Raw genomic sequence first — 21,936 nt, 5'->3', positions numbered from 1 at the left:
TAGCAATAGGCTCCAGTACAAGTAGCTAGAATCCGTTTTCTTTTCCAAAGTCCAAGTAGTTTGGATTTAGTATTACAAAAGGCAGAGTTTAAAGAAACAACAACAAACCGCTCAGCGCTGTAAATGAGATATTTCCATACATATGTAGATAAATACAACCTCATGCAGTTGGTATTGTACTGCCACCTTCTGTCAAGGTGGGAAATCCCTTCGTTCATTATGTGTTCGGTAAAAGGAAAAAGTACAAAATCGGGTGGGGGGGGGAGACTCACTAGTTCCCCTGCTTGTGTTTATATTAATATCCAAACAAACAACAATCCTCAACACGTTTATTGCTACTGTTCTATATGCTGAATCCTGACTCACATTCCAAGGCAGGTAAGCAAAAATGAAAGTGAAAACTTCCAAATTCCTCCTGCGTGGTTTCTCCTTCCATATTTGATTAGCCATAGTCGTGATTAATTAGGGTTGCTATTATGTCTGGCATTTCCCGGACATGTCCAGGATTTAACTGGCAAAAATAGCGCCCGGGTGTGTGTGTGGAAAACATGGCAACCCCAGATTAATCCAAACTGTAGCACACTCACTTCAAAACTCAAGGGTTCAAATTTGGCTTGCTTCAAACAAACAAGGTCAAGACTAGTCACAATGGTCAGGTTTGGATGAAACAATAAGCTGCAGCCGTTATAATAATAATAATAATAATAATAATAATAATAATAATAAATTATTTGCAGCCTGATAGGAGGAGGAAAGAGGACTGAGGAACGCATGTGCCCAGGGTTCACCTAGGCTGATTCCTAGGATGTATTGTGACATCAGAACATAGACAGCAGTCATTGAACAAACAATGATTTTTCTTTGCAGTTGTATTGCTTCATAATACACAAAAGTGGTCACTCTGAAACTGCACAACCAACTGGCAATCTTTGGTCAGATTTTTTAGGATGATGAGAACCTACGATAGTAACTTAGTCAATATCTAGTGCCCATCGTCTGTAAAGCGAGGTAAGAAATACCGAAATAATAACTTTTCTATCTGTCTCACTTGTTCGCCGTTTGTGATGTTTTATTTTCCTTGTTCTTTTCAACTGTCTTGGTAATCGAGAAAAACTGTAGCTATTATCTATCCACCTAACTCAAAAAAAGACTGCACAATGGGGAGTACCTCTGAGCAAACGTGCATAGGATCTTTTCATTAATTAAAAGCAAAAGGTCTTTACATACGACATAAAGCTATTCCTTCTTTTCTTCTACAAGGGGTCAACTGTAACACTTTTAAATGACTAATATTCTGCCTTGTTCTGAAAATAATAATAATAATAATAATAATAATAATATCCAGTAGCTCAACTGGATTGCATCATCCTGTACTCCAATATTAATGTGCTAATATATATCTTTCAAATAAAAATTATTCCCAGGAGCAGCAAATGATGCTAAGTACTTAATCTTAAAATTGGAAAAGGAAAAAAAATCAGGTGGCACCACAGATGACAAATAAATACTAATTATGGATCTAATTAACATACCCAATACTAATGAACTAAGATACCTTACATAAAAATAATACCATTATGAAAGCAAATGTGGACACTTCAAATTCTATGTGATATTTCCTTCTACAAGTAATCCTATTTTTAAGAACAGCCAAATGCATGCATAAATAAATAAATATACATGCATGCTGTCCGTATGATGTACAAATGTTAGGTGAGATTTTACAGATTTATGGGATACACACGCATACATTCTGTGCTTTAGTCTATGGGAATAGGGAGCTTTACAGTTCCCAGGCTGACCTAAAGAATTCCTGTCAATACCTGTGGCTGCCAAACTTATGCACTATAATGCAATTTTTATAACAGCGTAGGTCCTTCATGCATCCTCCTTTCTGCTCATACTGTTCTGGGTTCAGGATGGAGAGCCCAATGGAACAAACACGGTCTCGGGGGTCTTCTGTCAGCATGTGTAATTTTGTTCAGATGTTAACCTTAATGCAAACACGTTGTTTTCACCATACCTCTAATAATACACATTTCACTGGATTTGTTCTGGTTCATATATGCTAACGTCCCAGTTTCTCATTGTAGCCAATATGCACACAGATAAAAGAAAACATTAATGTGGATTAAGGTACTAAGAATTTATCAACATCAAACCCACCAGTTGTTTTTTTTAGGTTTTTTTTTTTTTCCTTCTACCCTTCTGAACCATAGTCAATAGATCTAAATATTTTACTGCACCCTGGCCAATTCATTGTTTGATGTTTAAAAACGCACCCAGAATCAAAGAAAATTTATTAAATTTGAGCCCCCAAATGAGATACTATTAGCTTTGAAAGTCAAGTTTAACTGCGATATTGATGATTCTCTTTTTTCTGTGACAAAATCCACCAGGGAAATCCCTGATGTCAAAGTACCAAAGCAGATTGCTAATACCGAGGCGAGAGGGAAGGGGAGAGAGCACGGGGAGGGGCGGGGAAGGAAAGAGAGCGAGAGGGAAACAATATATACACTATGTGGGCATAACTCCGACATCAGTTGGTTCTTTAACCCCATCCCTGTCTGGTTTTGTTCTTTGCCACCAGGGTATATAACATAAGCCGGACAATAAGGCAAAAAAACAAACAAAACCATGCATATCTTTAAAATGCAACCACTGTAATAGTAGCTCATCATCAGAAAGGAATGAGATCATTCCTTAGATCTAAACCTCTGGACACCATAAGCCCCAAGCACACACTCCACTGTTTTTAATTACTTTTGATGGAAATGGCCGCATTTCCCCCCCATTCACAGTATACATAAAACCCAAGAATGCTTAGCTTTTGTGTGTCTGTGTCTGATAGTTGTAAGTGGCATGTATTAAAAGCTCACAAAACCTTTATGAAATGAGGGGAACAGAAATGCTTTGCTTGCATAATGTTTCCGGGTCAAGAATGGCCTGATCGCATGATAAAAGTCTGTAATTTTATCAGGACAAGCATATCTGTCAAGTGTCCCTCATTTGGCGGGACAGTCCCTTATCCTAGCACCATTCCCGCTGCTGTCCCTTATTGATGATGTCCCTTAAATAAGCTACTGAAGGTAATCGGGCCCTTTCTATCTTCAGCTGTCCTTTGTCAACAACAAATTGTTGCTTTTTTGTGTTGAATATATGCTATATGGTAATTTATGGACCTAATAGGTATCTAAAGCCATTTGCATGCAACAAAATATGTATTTTATCAAAGTAATTGTTGATCCCTTATTTTGGCTGCTGGTCCCTTATTTTCAAATCTGTAAGTTGACAGCTATGGACAAGTTACTTGTTGTGTACTGTTGTAACAATCGTTTTCTCCAAATTTATCTTCTGCACCATGAAAATAAATAAATAAGAACAGTATTTATTTAAAAAGAATGGCCCTATCAATTTAACTCTCGCCCAGTTCCAATCAGGACTAATTTGGGTTCAGAGGCTAGCACAGCAGAGAGAAGGGAGCTTTCTGGATTACACTAACGCCCCGGAATCAGTCCCATTACGTCACCTAATACAATTTTACCTACAGTAATATTTGCCCTAGGCTGTGAATAAACTGCCAACGTTTCCTCACAGGGCTGAGATGCCACTTTACCACAAAACTGGGTGCAAGCAAGTCCTTTAGGCTGTGGACAGAAGATAACTAGTTTAAGAACTGAAAAGGACATCCATTCTGAAAATCCTATGGGATCAAATGCTCTGCAGGATATGGGTGCTGTGGGCAATGATGGCCTATGTCATGCAGGCTTCAGGTAACTGAAAAGCTGTTTGTCTGATGGAGGCTAAAATAAAGAAGGATGCAACGGAAAGGCTCAAGCCGATACTGTGCTGATCCTCTACCCAAATGAAGGAAAGCATCGTCCGCCATGGTGCCAGCAACAGCTGCAGCATTCCCCTTGTTCCTGATGTAAATCTCCCCTCCCCTCTTCTTCCAAAACGTATTGGGCCCACCCTGGATAGAGGGGACTTTAAATTTGTTCCGGATTAAAGTCGAAAATGAAGCCGCACTGAATGTTTACTTGCACCTACATTCTGGAAGCGAAAGGGCGTTCGTTCTCTGAGGGAACAAGACAAAGAAGCTCTCAAGGGTGACGTGGGACGGGAATTAAAAAGATGTTAAAAGGATAGTTTGCAATGAAAAATGTCTATTAGATATTGCGTGCAGTGACAATTGCCACATGATTTATACAAACACAAAAAGGGGAGAAATTTTGTCGGAGAGTCTGCTGTAGCTGTGAGGAGCACCTTTAGGTGCCAGGCAAAAAACCGTTCCTTTTTAATAAGGCCTTTGGTTGATTTGATTGGCATCCTATGCCCTTTTAAAATGTGGAGGGTTTTTTGGGGGGGTGTTATTGGGTTGTTGTATTTATTTTGATTATATTTTTGTGGTTTTATATTTTGATTTTGTTCTGTGAACCGCTCTGAGACCTCCGGGTATAGGGCAGCATAATAATAATAATAATAATAATAATAATAATAATAATAATAATGTGGATGCTGTAATATAATTACTGGAGATCTTTTTATTTTCACATTTATATACAGTGGTACCTTGGGTTACAGACACTTCAGGTTACAGACTCCACTAACCCAGAAATAGTGCTTCAGGTTAAGAACTTTGTTTCAGGATGAGAACAGAAATTGTGCGGCGGTTGGTACCTCAGGTTAAGAATAGTTTCAGGTTAAGAACAGACCTCCAGAACAAATTAAGTTCTTAACCAGAGGTACCATTGTATTGGCGGAAAGAAGTGTTCTCCAAGCTGAATTCCCAGGACAGTTTTTAAAGCTTACACACACACACACACACACACACACACACACACAGCTTCAGGTTTTGGCAGGGGAAATTGCTAAACAGGAAACTCATTTAAAATCCCCCCATGAATCCCAAACTAACCCAGGAGAGCAGGTCAAGTTGGCATGGGATACAGATATTAGTGGAAAAGCATGAGAAGCTACCACAGGGGAACAGTAACCATACAGTACCTGTAACCATAGGTGCCAACCCCCTGGGCACCCACAAATTTCGGCGCCAGGGCCACACACACTGCATGGCACCCACGGTCCTGGGCACCCACTGTCAAGTGGCCATGTTGGCACTCTTGCCTGTAATATAAGTGGGTCTGTGTTTTAAAAACTCAGCCTACTGAGGCGAGGACCATTGTCCCATCTTGCTCTGTCAGCTGAACCGCCACCTATTTGTTGTTGTTCTTAGCAACGAACGGCTTGGATGAAACGATCCGATAGGAGATTAAAGTCTATTGACAATGAATACCGAATAATATGAATCAAACATTCTAGTCAGTAGACATGGAGTTGCCAATGAGGTGGCCTGTGGGCAGATGTTCTCCTGGCACTCACAAAACCTCAGGTTCCCCTCTCCTCCCCCTCCCCCTGTTTTAATAATCACTGCCCCTTTTGTCATGAGGCAGCAAGGGTGGCAACTTTTTCCTCCATTGAAAAGTACATAGGAGCTGAAGGAGGACATCGGAAGACTGGCGCTATTTCTCACTTCCTCTTTCAGCTCTCTGTGTTTTTCCAAGACGCAGACTGATTCTACTGGATACAACTTTTATTTGGGAAAGCAAAAAAAGAGCTCATAGGTGCATGCTTTCTCTCTGTTTCTCTGCCTGGGGGCTGATCTGTGGGGCTGGGAAGAGAAATAGCCAGAGCGGGTGACACCCACAGCACTTTGTCAAACATCCAAATCTCCCCATGGGCCTAAACCCCCTCGTAGACTATTGACAGCAACTGGGCATTTGCTTTTAAGAAATATTAATATATTTTGGACAGCTAAATATAACTTTTTGATACAAACAAGATGCATATTTTGGAGATGAAGCAGACATCTACCCATATGCACTCATTTGTGGAGGAAATAAATATCCTTTGTTGGATGCGTGGTGGGGGTGGAGGGGAACTGAGTACTATTTTGCAGTAACTCCTTTCCTCCTTCAAAGAAGAACTAATAGTGGAGCAATTAGTTGAGGCTGTCTAAACCAACATTGCATTGATTGAGCATTCATTAATTATACCAAATTCACCATCAGGCAGTTTGTTGTTGTTTAGTCATTTAGTCGTGTCTGGCTCTTCGTGACCCCATGGACAAGAGCACGCCAGGCACTCCTGTCTTCCACTGCCTCCCGCAGTTTGGTCAGACTCATGTTGGTAGCTTCGAGAACACTGTCCAACCATCTCATCCTCTGTCGTCCCCTTCTCCTTGTGCCCTCCATCTTTCCCAACATCAGGGTCTTTTCCAAGGAGTCTTCTCCTCTCATGAGGTGGCCAAAGTATTGGAGCCTCAGCTTCAGGATCTGTCCTTCCAGTGAGCACTCAGGGCTGATTTCCTTCAGAATGGAGAGGTTTGATCTTCTTGCAGTCCATGGGACTCTCAAGAGTCTCCTCCAGCACCATAATTCAAAAGCATCAATTCTTTGGCGATCAGCCTTCTTTATGGTCCAGCTCTCGATGGTCGAGCATTCATTAGTTATACGAAATTCACCATCAGGCAGTTACAACAGTTTAAAAATCTGGTTTAGTATGATGGCTTCTGAAAGCGAACTGTTGAGGGAGGCTTAGTAGAGTGGCTTAATATAAAGCGACGGTCTTGAATCCAAGATCACTCAGCCATGATCTTTGGTTACTATCTTTCAGCCTAAATGACTTTCACAGGGTTACGGTGAGGATAAAAAGGGTGAGGTGTGGAAAAGGGGTGTATATACAGCAAGGAGCGCCAACTCTATGGAACTGAGGCCTCTACAGCTTCCCCAATATTCACTGGGATGGAGCCCAGGCCCCCCACCCCAATCTTGAGGGGGCAGAGGAGGCAGGATACCACCCCAACGCAGCACAGCCTGGTGGGATGTTGACCCAGGCCAACTAGTGTGGCCTGGCACACAAACGTTGCATCAGGAGGTGGCCCAGTGGGCTTCCCCTGATGCGACAGTCATCATGCGTGTGATGGCACACAGCCCCCCACAATGTTGGGGCCCTGTGTATACTGCCCAGAGCTGCTTGTTGGTAAGTGGGACAAAAATGAAAAAGAACAGCAGCACCGCCAAGTCCAAGGGCTTTGCTTCAGCCTCCCAACAACCATTTGAAGGGTATCACCATCATCCCACCCATTTTCACAAATCAAGAGCCGAGGCAGAAATAGTGACTCCAAAGCCATCAATGGAATATTCACGTCTTTAACTTGGAGGGCAAGGAGAGAGAGCGAAATCAACACAAGCCTACGTTTTTGATCACAGATAGAAAAATCTCTGGTTGGAAATGGGTAAAAATGATGGAAGCAAAGAATTAAGGTTAATCTGGATATTTATATCATGCCCCAGGCGCATGGGGCCTGATTCATGCACTGAACAAACTACAAGAGCATGATAGCAAGAACACATTCAATACTCCCCTGCAGCTACATGTTTCAGGGTAAGATACACTGTCTTCCAGGAAGCTCGTTTGCAAGCAATGACCTTCTCCTTGAGGAACCCCTGATAGGAATCTGAGGAACCCTGGAGTTCAGAGGAATGCAGTTTAAAACAGCTATACTAAAGGATGGGGCGGGGTGGGGAGAAGAGAGTTGAGAGCTCACCGTTCTTTGCAAACTGTGTTACTGAGATGGATCCTGAAAGCAATGCTTGAGGAATATTGCAAAAGTCGTGCTTCACGTCCTTCAGAAGAACAGTAACATGCAGTTGTTGCAATTTCTCATGTGCTTCATGTGTGTCTTCAAAGTGGTTCTAAACAGACATCTCTCATAGTAGGGTTTTTTTTAAAACACTCGTGTCTAGGGCACATTATTAACCAAGTTGACATATATCACTTAAGGGTTGACAAAGTATGGAAATCTTCTTCTCAAGACATAGTGTTCTATTGGATGATGCCCTTTCTTTTCCTTTTAGCTTCTGACACCCGTTAAAGATTTCCTGAATCTACCACCTACAGGCAGCTCTTCAAAGTACTGCGACCAGCATTGCTTCTGGTTCTTGGAGGGCCGATTTAAGAAATGGTCTGAGGGATCGCTGTCCGGTTCCCCAGCACCTACGCTATGGGGTCCTCTCAGGGTTCTATTTTGTCCTCCATGCTTACTACTGAGTGAAGTTTGGGGCAAGGTGTCCCCCATATGCAGGTGACACCCAGCTCAATTTCTGCTTTTCATCCCATTCAAATAAGGCGCTGATGTGTCAGGGTCTGATGAATGTGCATAGGGTGGAAAGAGCCTGGAGCCTAACTTGGGAGAGGCAGCCAGTGGTCTGTGGGGACCTATACCAGCCAGGAGGCAAGAATCAGAGACAGGTGAGGTTTCAGAAGGGCAGAGCACAGGATGGATCGGAATTGGAGGAGGAGAAACAGGTCAGGCAAGTGAAGGGTCAGGTGCTTCCCCACCCTCTCCTGCACCACTGTTCCCCAGAACCAGGTGGGGATTGAAAAGGGAGGAGCAGAGGAGGTTTAGATGGAGGCTAGCAGATTGAGGTTGAATCCTGACAAGAAAGAAGTACTGTTCTTGGGGGACAGGAGGTGGGTGGGTGTGGAGGACACCCTGGTCCTGAGTGGGGTAATTGTGCCCCTGAAGGACCAGGTGTGCAGCCTGGGAGTCATTTTGGACTCACAGCTGTCCATGGAGGCGCAGGTTAACTCTGCGTCCAGGGCAGCTGTCTACCAGTTCCATCTGGTATGCAGGCTGAGACCCTCCCTGCCCGCAGACTGTCTTGCCAGAGTGGTGCATGTTCTAGTTATCTCCCGCTTGGACTACTGCAATGCGCTCTACGTGGGGCTACCTTTGAAGGTGACTCGGAAACTGCAATTAATCCAGAATGTGGCAGTTAGACTGGTGACTGGGAGTGGCCGCCGAGACCATATAACACCGGTCCTGAAAGATCTGCATTGGCTCCCAGTACGTTTCCGAGCACAATTCAAAGTGTTGGTGCTGACCTTGAAAGCCCTAGACAACCTTGGTTCTGTATATCTGAAGGAGCATCTACACCCCCATTGCTGAGGTCCAGCGCCGGGGGCCTTCTGGCGGTTCCCTCACTGCGAGAACATTGGATTTAGTATTCCAAAACACAGAGTTTAAATACATTTATTATTATTATTATTATTATTATTATTATTATTATTATTAATGCAGTCTCCAGCTGCGGCAATGCAGCCCATCGGAGGAAGTTGCATAAACGGGTGGAGGGTGAGTGGCCCCGTTTCTGAAACTGCTCCAACAGAGTGTGGACCCTGCTGAATTAAATGACCCCCCCCCTTTATTATTTTGACAAAGTAATCATCATAAATAAATAAGAATAAAAATGTGACCCCACCACCAAGACCATTCCACTGCAACTATCCAACCTCCCAAAATTTCAACACCCCTTGCGATGGTTTGACCCCTTTCCGCTTTAACAGTACAAATTCTACAAACACCTTCCATATCCCCTCAAAATCATTTCTCCTGCGTATTCCCTGTCTTACCTTAATTGCAACATGTTAATTTATCATTACTAGCGATATCCCACACCTCTTTATACCATTCTTCCATTTTATATTCTGCTTGCCCCTTCCACTTCCTAGCTATTGTAACTCGGGAAGCTGTCAAAAAAAATTGTGAGCAAGTCCTTCATAGCCTGCGAACCTTCCACCCCATCGTAAATCAGTAACAATGCTACCTCTGGACTTTCGGTCAGCTTTAACCCAAGTATTTCTGTTATCTCCTTAAACACCCTTTGCCAGAAAAATTGTACATATTTACACCCCCACCACATGTGAATGTAATTCCCAGTTTCCTGGCATCTAAGTGAGAGGTTTTTAGGTCACATCCACAGCATACATTTAAAGCACATTTATACCACTTTAACAGTCACGTCTCTCTCCCCCCACAAAAATTCCTGGGAACTCTCATTTACCCTTCATACCTCTACAATTCCCAGTAACTTTAAATTACACTTCACAGGATTCTAAAATACTATGTGGTGAATTCTCTTTAGGAATTGAACCAACTAACGACTAGGGTGTTGGACCCAAATTTTATGCAAAGCCTCAAACCATTTGGCGTTAGGTAGGAATTCTTCCCATAGATAAAAATTGGCTATTAGTCCTTGTGACTAGGTTCTTCCCTGCTACTTCAACCATATGTTTTAAGATTAATTCACCTGCTTATTTTGCTGAACTGCTCCTTACATCAAGGGAGTGCTTTTGTCATGAGCAACCTTTTCATGTTTGCTCGCAGACGGTGGCAAATTAATCCTTAAGCGATTTGATGTAAGGTACAGAATTAATTCGGTACTTGGAGGTTACTGCCACAAGGGACGGGATGATCCGGATCATCTTAGATCAGTTCCCTGCTTGCATTCTACAGTATAGTCTCAAACACACATCTCCAGGACAATCTTATGCATGTCTACTTAGAAGCAAGCCCCCTGGTTTTCAATGGACTACTCATCCAAATCCTATATATTCTTAAACAAGCAATAAAAACCAACAGATTTTTAAAAGGATTCATGTCTCGGCTGAAATGAAAAAGGGAAATTGTCTTCTATTTTAACAAAAGAAAGTTCAGCAAAATACATAGCTCAGTCAGTAGAGCGTGAGACTCTTAATCTCATGGCTGTGGGTTTGAGCCCCAGATTGGGCAAAATATTCCTACATTGCAGGGGATTGGACAATTTGATCCTCATGGCACCTTCTAGCTATATGATTCTATAATTTCATGAAACACATTTCTGGGAGGGGGGAAAGTCTAGAATTTTTAAAAATAAAATAGAAACATCAAACCCAAGCTCAATTGGATGAGAGATTAATTTGATCCAGGCCCTTTTAAGCAAACACTAAGTACAATGCCAAAGCTATTCTGTATTTGTGGGATGTGCACAAGAATATGTCCCTTATGAACAGATTTCATTGACCTTGGGCTGGAAGTGAACCCATGTCTGGATAAAATAACGGTTAATGCATGAACTAATTTCACAGTACTCCATGCAAGGATGTTTCCTTACTTAAGGCAACACACACACACACACACACACACACACTTCATACTTTCAAAAAAAAAATGAAGACAGACGGGCTCTGGCATTAGTTACTTAGATATGTCTAAGCTAAAAACAGTTTAACACATGGATATGACATTCTGCAATGTCTTATCTTTAGTTTGTCAAGGTTTTTAAATCCCTCTTGAACTGGAGTACCATTTTTAGCTTGGCTAGGTCAGAATGACAGTGAGCAATATGAATGATGGCACACTAGACAGCTATATGGACAGAGATGTCATCAGCAAGCCAGCTGTGCCAACACCTGTATGTCCTGCACAACTGATCTTTAGGAACACGGATCAAGGAAGCCAGGTTATTAGGAGAGCCAAACAAAACAAAACAAAACAAAAAGGCTGATGGAGGCATTTGCAAAATAAATGCACTAACACTAAGAGGAATTATTCAAAAGCAATGCTTATGTACAGTGTGGATAGATAGATAGATAGATAGATAGATAGATAGATAGATAGACAGACAGATAGAGATAGAGATAGAGATAGAGATAGAGATAGAGATAGAGATAGAGATAGAGATAGAGATAGATGATAGATAGTCTTTTTTTCAAAATTCACAGCCCATGTTTCTTCCAGAAGGAGGAAAGAGTACTTATTGAAATATAAACATGCCATGATCCTAATTGAGATCAAAGCGTTCCAAATCGTGTTTCACAGAGCCCTCATTTTTAAAGCAACAGCAACAAATGGGTGCTTCTGAAACTCTTAAAAATATTTCGTTTCCTTGTGGATTTCTTGTGTGTGTGTCTACTGGTCCGTTTCACCTGTGGCAGGTACAAGGTTGATCGACAAAAGCCAAGAATAGGTACAATGCATGCAACAGCCACCTCAGAGTCCTGTCACTATCCTGTCAAGTACACCTGAGCCTTGCATTCCATATTTGTGATTCGCAACTTTCCAAAATATGGAACACACAGAAAGGAGAGATATTTCATAACATCGTCAGACTCCTGCACAAAGCAAGCAGAAAGCAAATAAGTATCTGTAGGGCCCATTCAAAAAATGAGGGTCCCCTGGCCTTTTTACTGAAAAATCTAAATGCGCCAGAAAAATCTATTACTCAAACATCGTTTTAATCTAAATCTCCAGATAATTCAAGTCCTTGGGATTGTTTCAAGGTTCAGCACAAATCCAAGTACATTGCTGGCACAATATGAATATTAAAAAAGCAGTTGCACTAGTAGGAGTCCTGGAGTCTTCTCTGTAAACATAACACACTCAAGTAACCCTTCTGAGGATGTGGCCAAATTTGGAGCAATGTTCTCAGGCAATATGGATGAGCAATGCTAGACTAGAAACAGGGGCTGGCCACCGCCGCCATGGCTGGATTGCGAGCTTCCGGACATTTCTGACTGATGTCTGAAGGAAACTCAAGTCCTGGGCTGATCCAGCAAAAACCAGTTATTTGGCTCTTCCAATGATGTACTGTTAAAACTATGATTCTCAAGATGGGAAGCAGCTCTCCTGAAGGTGATACTGGCATTTGCTGGGGAAAGCACAACTCGGTCCAAGGCTCTTCTCACAAGATCCCACATTGGCGGCAGCCCCATGCAAGGGTTACACGGTTAATAATAATAATAATAATTTTTATTTATACCCCGCCCTCCCCAGCCAAGGCCGGGCTCAGGGCAGCTAACAAGCAATAATAAAAACAAGTTGAATGAATACAACTTAAAAACAAGATTAAAATACAACATTAAAATATTGAAACATTAAAATATTAAAATGCAGCCTCATCACAGGAGGAGAAAGGAAAAAGGAAAAAGAAAGAGGGGGAGGGAATCAAATTGGCTCCAAGCCAAAGGCCAGGCAGAACAACTCTGTCTTACAGGCCCTGTGGAAAGAAATCAGATCCTGCAGGGCCCTGGTCTCATGAGGCAGTGCGTTCCACCAGGCCGGAGCCAGTGTTGAAAAGGCCCTGGCTCTGGTTGAGGCTAATCTGACTTCCTTAGGGCCCGGGACCTCTAGGGTGTTGCTATTTATGGACCTTGAGGCTCTCCGTGGGGCGGTCCCGTAGGTACAAGGGTCCTAGGCCGTGAATTAGAATTGTGGGAGGGGGCAGATCAGGACACCAACTGCTTTTCCTGCACCCTCTGGCCTATCCCAGTAGCCCAGCCCACCACTGCTCACGTGTGGGGCGGAGAAGGCCCAAAACACCATGCCTTCTCTCCATGTAGGGTCCTTGCATGGTTTGGAACTTGTGAGATAAGGGTTCTAAGACCCATAGGAGGCTTACACGATTGGGGGGGCATGACTTATAGATGTGGCTTTGAACACCTGGATAGGAAGAGCAAGTGTCAGGAGATGATGCCAAGGGGAATGTGCTCGCTCCCCTAACTGTTCCAATGACGGCTGACACTGCTGGCAGACAAATGGAACCAATGCCTGTGCTTTCAGGCCTGTTCCGTCAGGTTATGTTGCAGGTCCTTGTAGCATTCATTTTAAAGCAAACTCAATCCCACAGTTACTTCTTTGAATAAGAGGAAGATAATACCTCTCTCTAGAAAAGTGTGTCAAAACTGATGCGGGAATGTGTACTTTTGTCGGCATCCATCTGTCTCGGGAGTTAGGGGAGGAGTAGTGGGGGGGGGGAATCGGGTGGCCCTGTGGTCTAAACCACCGAGCCTCTTGGGCTTGCCGATCAGAAGGTCAGCGGTTCGAATTCCTGCGACAGGGTGAGCTCCCATTGCTCAGTACCAGCTCCTGCCAACGTAGCAGTTCGAAAGCAATGTCAAAGTGCAAGTAGATAAATAGGTACCGCTCCAGTGGAAAGGTAAACGGCGTTTCCATGCACTGCTCTGGTTTTGCCAGAAGCGGCTTAGTCATGCTGGCCACATGACCCGGAAAAACTATCTGCGGACAAATGTTGGCTCTCTTGGCCAGTAAAGCAAGATGAGCACCGGAACCCCAGAGTAGTTCATGATGGGACTTAATGGTCAGTGGTCCTTTACCTTTTTTAGTGGGGGGGGGGGAAACACATGATGTGATCCTTCTGGGTAGTTCATCCACCTTGGTCCCCCCACTGCACCGTGCTCTCACCTGTGGCTCTTAGAAGCTGTCGTCATGCAACAGCATACTTCAACTGGTTGGCTAGACCAGGCGAGGGGAGCTGATGGGTCTTAAACCCTCAGTGAGTTAGGGACTTCCACTGCATATGAAGACAGGCTGACAGACTGTCTGGATGAGGCCAACAGTGGATCCAACAGTCAAGAAGGCAGTTTCTGCATCTTCTGTAGAGGGAAGTATAGGGGCAGGTGGTGCTCATCAACCCCTGGGAAGGGAGCCCATCTAGGAGAAGTAAAACTGAACCTCTGCTGCCTTCTGGCTACACTCATTTGCAAGAAAGGCTTCAGGAGTAAACCTTGAGGAACTATGTGTCTATTACTATCCCAGTAAATACATTGGGAGACTGGCTTCTAACATATACAACAGCAGGAAAGAAACACACATATGCACAGTCATCCTCAAATTGTATTTAGCACATACTGTACTGTATTTTTCTGTCTATAAGATGCCCCCATGTATAAGACACCCCCTACTTTTGGGGACTCAGATTGAAGAAAATGGGGGGAGATGTATCCATGTATAAGACACCCCCTAATTTTTGACATTATTTTTTAGGGGGGGAACCTAGTCTTATACACAGAAAAATACGGTATATACTGCAGGGACGTGAATTTGGAAGGATGACATGGTCCTCTTTAAATGATGCACTAGGTACTTAAAATTATGTGGACACTGAGAACTGAAATGAAACAGTTTGCTACAGACCATAAAACCACTAAGATACGGTACTAAATCATATCTGTACTGATCAACTCTGAACTAGTTCACCAGATAGCTATCTGGTCTCTCTCCATCCTCTATCAAATTTGTTATGTACTGAACAGCAATTTAACTCTAATCTTCTCATCTGTTGCAGACTTACTTGGAAGTAGCCCCGCTGATCCGAGTGGGACATACTTCTAAGTAAAAATGTATGAGATTGAGTTGCATGAATATATATATATATATATATAAAACAACCATGAAGAATGCGTATCTGAAGCCCACAATTCCAGCTTTTGTGAACTGTAAAGGGAAAGCGAAGAGGCAGAAGCTGCCATGGAAGAGTCTGGAACACACTTTATCTAGGAAGGTAAGGTTTTCCAAGTTGACTGTTGAGTCAAAAGGAAACTTCTTGGAACAGGAGAGAACAAAAGGAGACTTGAAAGGTAAGTAGATTTTGGGAAGACCTGAGTGGTAAAATATTTTGAATTGACTTAAGTACGAGGAAAGCCTGTGCTCGTTTTAGGAAATCAGTAGCAAGGACAGTGGTACATATAAAATGGATGGAAGGGGTAAGCAGGAATAGTTTGGTGCAAGTGGGGAAACCACAAAGACTTGGGAATTCCTGACAGTGCGGGGATTTGGCTAGCTGAACCTCAAAATTTATTTAAATGCTTTGGGGTTCTACAAATTCTCAAGCCCGGTGAAGTCAGCTGATGGGAGGGTGAGCCTGGTTGTAGGAAAATGGCTTCGCAGGCCAAACTGGACCCCCTTGTGGGACAAGACGTGTGAACGTGCTGAAGGTCCCCGCTCCTGTAATAAGTACTGCTCCAAGTGTCCCTATTTTCCAGGGATAGTCCTGGATTTCTGAAGCCGTCCTGGTTTCTGATTTGATCCCAGAAAGTCCCGCTTTTCCTTAGGACGTCCCTAATTTCATCGGAGAAATGTTGGTGGGTATGGTAGGATGTCCGTATTTTCTTTGGAGGGTATGGAGTCATGCAACCTCTGAGCCAAGGAGATAGCTAACTATACCACCTTTAGAAGACATCTGAAGGCAGCCCTGTATAGGGAAGCTTTTTTAATGTTTAGTGTTTAATTATGTTTTTATATATGTCGGAAGCTACCAAGAGTAGCTGGAGCAACCCAGTCAGATGGGCGGGGTATAAAGAATAAAATTATGATGATGATTAGGGAATAGGACGTCCCTAATTTCATTGGAGAAACGTTGGAGGGTATGGGTTATGCAACCTCTGAGCCAAGTAGATAAGTAACTATACAACATTTCCCTTTCCTGTGTATATTACAGATGAGACCATCAAAACATGATAAAAAGTAATCTATTTAGCACCAGTGATTTTTCCTAAGTCTCATTCTGCTACTGCAACTGCAGGCCTTTTTCCACAATGGAAGGTCTTAGAGCAAACTCTTATCTTTCTAAATTTTTGCGGCTATGCTCTCCTGCTGTTAGTTATAAAAAAAGAAGAAGAAGAAGCAGTGAAAAAGCATAGTACGCATTAATATTTTAGAGTAGCAGTTACCTTTCTGGCCTGATTTTCCAGACTGCTCACAAGAAAGCAACCACCAATATAATATTTATTTTATCTATTTCATAAAAGAACCCACATCCCGGATGCTGTGTGCTCTGATAAGTAATTTAAAGTAGAACCCCAAAACACAGAAAACACAATCCAGAAATCAACAACATTATAGATCAAAGAAGTTAACTCCTCTAATCCCTAGGAAAAGTTAACATTGAGCTTATGATCTATTGCTTTAGTACAGACAGGTATACATTAGGTATAGCTCCCCCAAGGAGCAGTTTTTCCTCTAGTGAATTGCCCCCATGGTCCAAGTTCACCTTAAGGGGAAAGCTGTATTCAATGCATGTTGCTGAGGACCATTCAACCACAAAGGAGCAACATCTGAGTGGCTGTGGTCTGGGAACTTTGAAGTTGCTCACAGTCTCCTCATATCAAGGTTGAAAGGGAAAGAGTTCAGGCGTTTTCAATCTTGCACAGTTGGGAAAATGTGTTGTTGTGGCATGGCATTCCTGATGGGTTTGGCGATGGCAAAGAGCGCAAGAGAAGAGGTTTAGCTGTGCGACTTGGCCTGAAACCACCTATTTGTATCCCTTAGTATAGTGTCAGATGAGCTGTGCCGTGAGTTGGACAGCACAAATAAATGTGTTGTTGTTGTTTTAAAGAATGGGTCAGCAAACTAAGGCCCGTGGGTGGGCTGGATCAGGCCCAACTGCCTTCTAGATCCGACCCGCAGATGGTCCAGGAATCTAGGCAGCCGGCATAGCGTGCGTGCACAATGGTTTCTGCGACTCAGCCAGTGTTGGGGGTCAAAAGTGAGGCGGGCAGCTGCTCGAGCCAAGCCCCTTCTCCGTCCGCCACGCACACAGCAACCTTTTCTTCCGGGGGGGGGGGGGGAGAGGGGAAAGGAGCCACAGTTGGGATTTCCACCATGGAGCTGCCGGCGACTGACCTCAGGAAAAGCAGCTGCGGAGGCAGAGGCTCGGAGGCGCCTCGGGAGCGACGGCTGCCTGTGTCTGTGACGGCAGTGCTCCCCGCCAGAGCAAGCGGGGAGCGCCTGGGAGGCTGCACTCCAAAACAGTTCTGCGCTCTGCTGTGGAGGCCGTTTGTTAGCTACACGGTGCATGGAAAGGCAAATAGCCACCGCCACCTTGTCTTCCCTCACGTGGGGAAAAGAACTTTTTGCTTGAGCGGCCTGACTTAGCGTGGCCAATGGCTTTTCCCTTCACTCACGCATGCACACATGCTCTCCAGGGCTGACAGGAATGGCACACTTACCTCAGCCCCCCCCCCCCCCCGTCTTACGAGAGAAATAATAACTTTCAACACGTAAAACGCAAAGTAAGAAGCGTGGGTGTATGAGGGAACACCGCCCCCCCAAAAAAGTCACATTTGGGCAATGTTGGGATTGGTCCCAATATGGGTTTTTGCAAAAAAAAAGTGGGTCATAATCATGGCAACATATAGTCTGGCCCCACACAAGGTCTGAGGGACAGTGGACCGGCCCCCTGCTGAAAAGGTTTGCTGACCCATGTTTTAACGCATCATCTTGCCCAGGGTAAGCGGCATTGATCAAAGCCGGGACTTGGAAATAATTAGACGTGGTCACATTTTATCATGACATTGTTTTTAGAATGTGGTCATTTGAATAACAGTGTTTCTTTTGGTACAGAAAATAAAATTAAAAAGTAATTCAAAAATACTGTTACTGAGATACAAACGTGACTGGGGTTGGGGGTCAGGGAGTGAGTCAAGCAAGTTACTCACATTCTGAAGGTTGGCTTCTACTGATTTCATATGGCCAGCGATTAATTCTTTGTCTCTGTTGAAGGAAAGAAAAAAGAAAACAACTCGTAACAGACACTGGCTAGCATGTTTACAGTCACAATTAATGTCACATCCATTATTTGTTAGCTTTGTCAACAGCCTCAAGATTTGCTGTCCTTGGATAACTCTGATGCAAGTATAAAATGCTTAGCTTAGGTAGCTATAAAGAGACTGCCAAAGGCAACACTTTCTCTTTTTCTTCAGCAGACTGAAGGTGAAGCATATGGTGTTTCCTGTAGAAAGCAGATTGATAAGCAAGTCTTTACAAATTTCCACTGTGGGGGCCGATAACAGCTCCACCTACAATTCCATACTGGACAACATTGGATAGGCTCCGAGTCTGTCTAGTATTTGCTAATGAGTTGCTATGGATGTTTCCACAAATTCAGAATTTAATGCTTGTGGCTGAGGATCATCCAGATCCTAGTGTACCTAGAAATGTTGGGAATAGGGCATATCCTAAATATATTCCTCTTGGGTTTCAACAGCGTAAAGGAGTATGTCTTCAATTCCATTAACAATCTGGTTAGCTGTTGAGTTATTCAGTTCAGTATTTACAGGGGGCCACTAGGTGGCGCATCAGAAGATGGCTGACAATAACATCTCTCCGACCCACACGAGGTAATTTGGAGGCTATGATGGGGGTAATTAGCCTCCTTAACCCCCCCAGGATTATGGGGGGGGGACGGCCCTTGCCTGCTGTGCCCTATACCACCCCCGAATTTGTGGGGGTGGGGGCACTAGGCACAAAGCCCTCCTGTGGGATTTTCGGCACTCCTCGACGCCGTCCCCGATTCGCGCCGCTGGTTGCAATGATCTTTAAAAGAAATAATTTGGACATGATTAATTGCACATACATCAAGGAAAAAGGGGAGTAAATACTGCTGACAGAAGAGATCTCTGATAACAAGACAACAATAAAATACGAGAAGAACGTCAAGATACGGTAATGACTGAGGGGGGAGGGGGAAAAAACCTGCCTCTACCTTTTTATGTGACTTAACAAGAATCCCCCTCCCCTAATGAGTCAGAAATTAAGGACTTAAGCTGTGGATTTAAGGCTGTGTGGAGATAAACTTTCGATCCAAAGCAATGTTTCAAGATGAAGCTGGAAAGCTAAGAGTTTTGGAGTGACGCAGTCAGGAAAAAATGCCGTTCGCCATTTTGTGAGGCATTGTGGGAGCTCTTGGGTCTGGGAGGAGAAAGAGAGAAATAGAGTTGTTTACATATCATGAATCAACTCCTCGGTGGGACTTAAGAGCGACAAATGCCAAAATTTATGATGGAAAAAGTGATGTTATCTACGAAGGAGATATATGGAAACCATCTGGACTTAGTGGAGGAACGGGAAATCCACACAGGATTATTACACTTGCTATCGGCTTAAAGAGACTAACAGAAGTGATCGTAAAGGAAAAAGAGAAATTATACGAACAAGATATGATGTGGTAACACCAAGATAAGACTGGATAGAATTATGAACTTTGTTTGGACTGATTGGGACTGATTTGGACATTAACGCAGTAATAAGAAGATGATCTGAATTCCCCTTTGGATCTTGAAGTATGGGTTCCCCCAACAAAATTTAAAAATTTGGCTTTGTAATTCGGAATTTATATGATGTGATTTAATTTGATGTGATTGGCCAGTTAATAAAAATTATTTTTTTTTTAAAAAAAAAAAAGGTCAGTATTTACAAACCAAACAGTTCTTATAAAAGAACATGTACATGCAGATTTTTTCCTGACTGTTACAGTTTCATCACTATTTAGGTCAAAAGTTCCATTCTAAACAGAATGACTTCCTTACTAAGAACACCTGCCAACAATGGCCAACACACGGCTTATCCTTTGAATGCTACCACCACATTTCCCTTCTTTACACCCTAATTAGGGCAGAGTTTTGAGGTGACAGTGGTGGGTATGTGGAAAATGCCCCTGCTTGCCTTATCTTCCCTGCAAAGATCTCCCTCCTCTTTTTCCAGTGGAGAATGAGAAGCCTGGCTTCACATACTGTTGTGTCCTGCCAAACTTCCTAGTTTTACCATACTGAGAGAAAAGCAATCATACTCAGAATACCCTCCTTGGGCAGAATGGAATAATATATTCCTAATGTCATCTCATGCCTAGCTAGCTCCAATTCAGGTGTGTCAAGAAAGTTGAAATTTCCAAGCCATTTAGTTTGTCACTTTCGTGACCATGGGTTGTGGTGAGATGGCAATGTTAGTCTTCATTGTTTGCGATGACATTCTTTGTAATTTCGTAATAATGTTGTATTTTTAATTGCTATAACCAATCCTTTGGCAGGTAATAAATTAAAATTGTTGTTGTAGTAGCAGTAATAGAATAGACTGATAAGTTTACTTTTGAAGCCTGGGAGAAAGGGGTTGAATGTCTGAAACGAAACAGCTAGGCTGATACAGTTAATGTACGTTTTGTGAGGGTTTCCATCATGACAACTGCGAAATTATGTGGATTCTTTCATATAGGTCATTTTGATCAGAAAGCGTAAGCTGTGGTAGGTTATTTCTGCCCTTTTTGGCCCTTTGTTATAGTCCAGTGATATGTATGTAGGATTTTCAGAGTAAACTTTGAGATTTGTTAGGTCAGGGCAGTTCAAACTTTTCATACCAAGTGGGCCACAAGAGTATTTCACCACGGGACTTGTGGGCCACACACTGCCTCGTTGCATGCAGGAGGGGAACAAAGCCAACATTTGACCCCAACCCCAGCCTTGCGCTGCCTTCCCAAAGCCAGCTAAGTGAAGCGTTGGACTTTGGGAAGGAGGCACAAGGCTCTGGCAGGGTCCTAGAGCCCTCCCCTTGCCTCCTTCCCAAAGTTGGGAAATAACTAACTAGGCTTTGGGAAGGAGGAGGGAGGACTCTAGAACATGGCTGGAGCCCTCACACCTCCTTCCCAAAGACCAGCGCCTCATTTAGCCACAGAGGCGAAGCTAGCTGCTCTGGCACCCAGCGTGGCCTGTGGGGGCAGGGCTGGCTGCCAGCGGGGGTGCGCTGCCGGCGGGGGACATCCCATGGGGGTACGGCGGCGGCAAGCGTCCCAGGGGGGTGCCACTTGCAGTGATGTCACCCCCCCTCAGGGATGACACCCAGGGCAGACCGCCCGCACCGCCCTCACCTTTCTCCACCTCTGCTTTGTCGGCTTTGGGAATGCAACTTCCTCAAAGGCTGAATTGATGGGTCAAATGTTGCTGAAGGCTGCTGAAAAAAGGCATTGAGGGCTGCCTGTGGGTTTCGAGACGTGTGTTCGATCACCCTGAGTTAAGAGGGTTCTGACTGAAGACAATAAATGCACAGCACTGCCTGCAGGGGGAAGACTGTGCGCTGACACAGAGAAACTGTCACTGAGGTGACAGAAGAAGAGGCTCAGAAGAGGCTGAGGTTGAGCCTGGACCCGACAGAAGTAGCATCAGCTGCTAAAGGAAACAGGCGGAAGTCAGAGTAGAGCTGAGGGTTGGGAGATCCTTGTGGCGGCGGGCGGCTGTTTAAGAAGAAGCCAAGACATCAGAGCTAAAATGGAGGAAGGATGGTCCTGAGAAGATCTGAAGGGAGAGAGAAACCCAGATTTGCCAGCGCACAGGTCTTTGCAAATGGCAACCATCAGCTGACACAAAGCATGGCCAATGTTCGTGCTTATGTGTTGCCACAGAGTTTTATAGACCAACACGTGCAAGTATTCTGATCTTCATTCTTGCAGATGCAAGAATTGCAGATCTACACCTTGCTCTAGTCTGCCA

General features: G+C 43.7%; 1 protein-coding gene across 3 annotated transcripts in view; it reads right to left on the bottom strand.

Annotated features, from left to right (window-relative positions):
* The window catches only part of CCDC171 (coiled-coil domain containing 171), a 212,585-nt gene that overhangs the window by 61,800 nt on the left and 128,849 nt on the right, over positions 1–21,936 (bottom strand). For all 3 annotated transcript variants that reach the window (XM_079959164.1, XM_079959166.1, XM_079959165.1), the window contains one exon: positions 18,121–18,175. In XM_079959164.1, coding sequence (XP_079815290.1) covers positions 18,121–18,175 — 55 coding nt within the window. The remainder of the gene's footprint in view (positions 1–18,120; positions 18,176–21,936) is intronic.

Source organism: Podarcis cretensis (genome assembly GCF_951804945.1).
Source record: "Podarcis cretensis genome assembly, chromosome: 17".
In the NCBI taxonomy this organism is placed as follows: Eukaryota; Metazoa; Chordata; class Lepidosauria; order Squamata; family Lacertidae; genus Podarcis; species Podarcis cretensis.
This window is presented reverse-complemented; position numbering and strand designations above follow the sequence as displayed.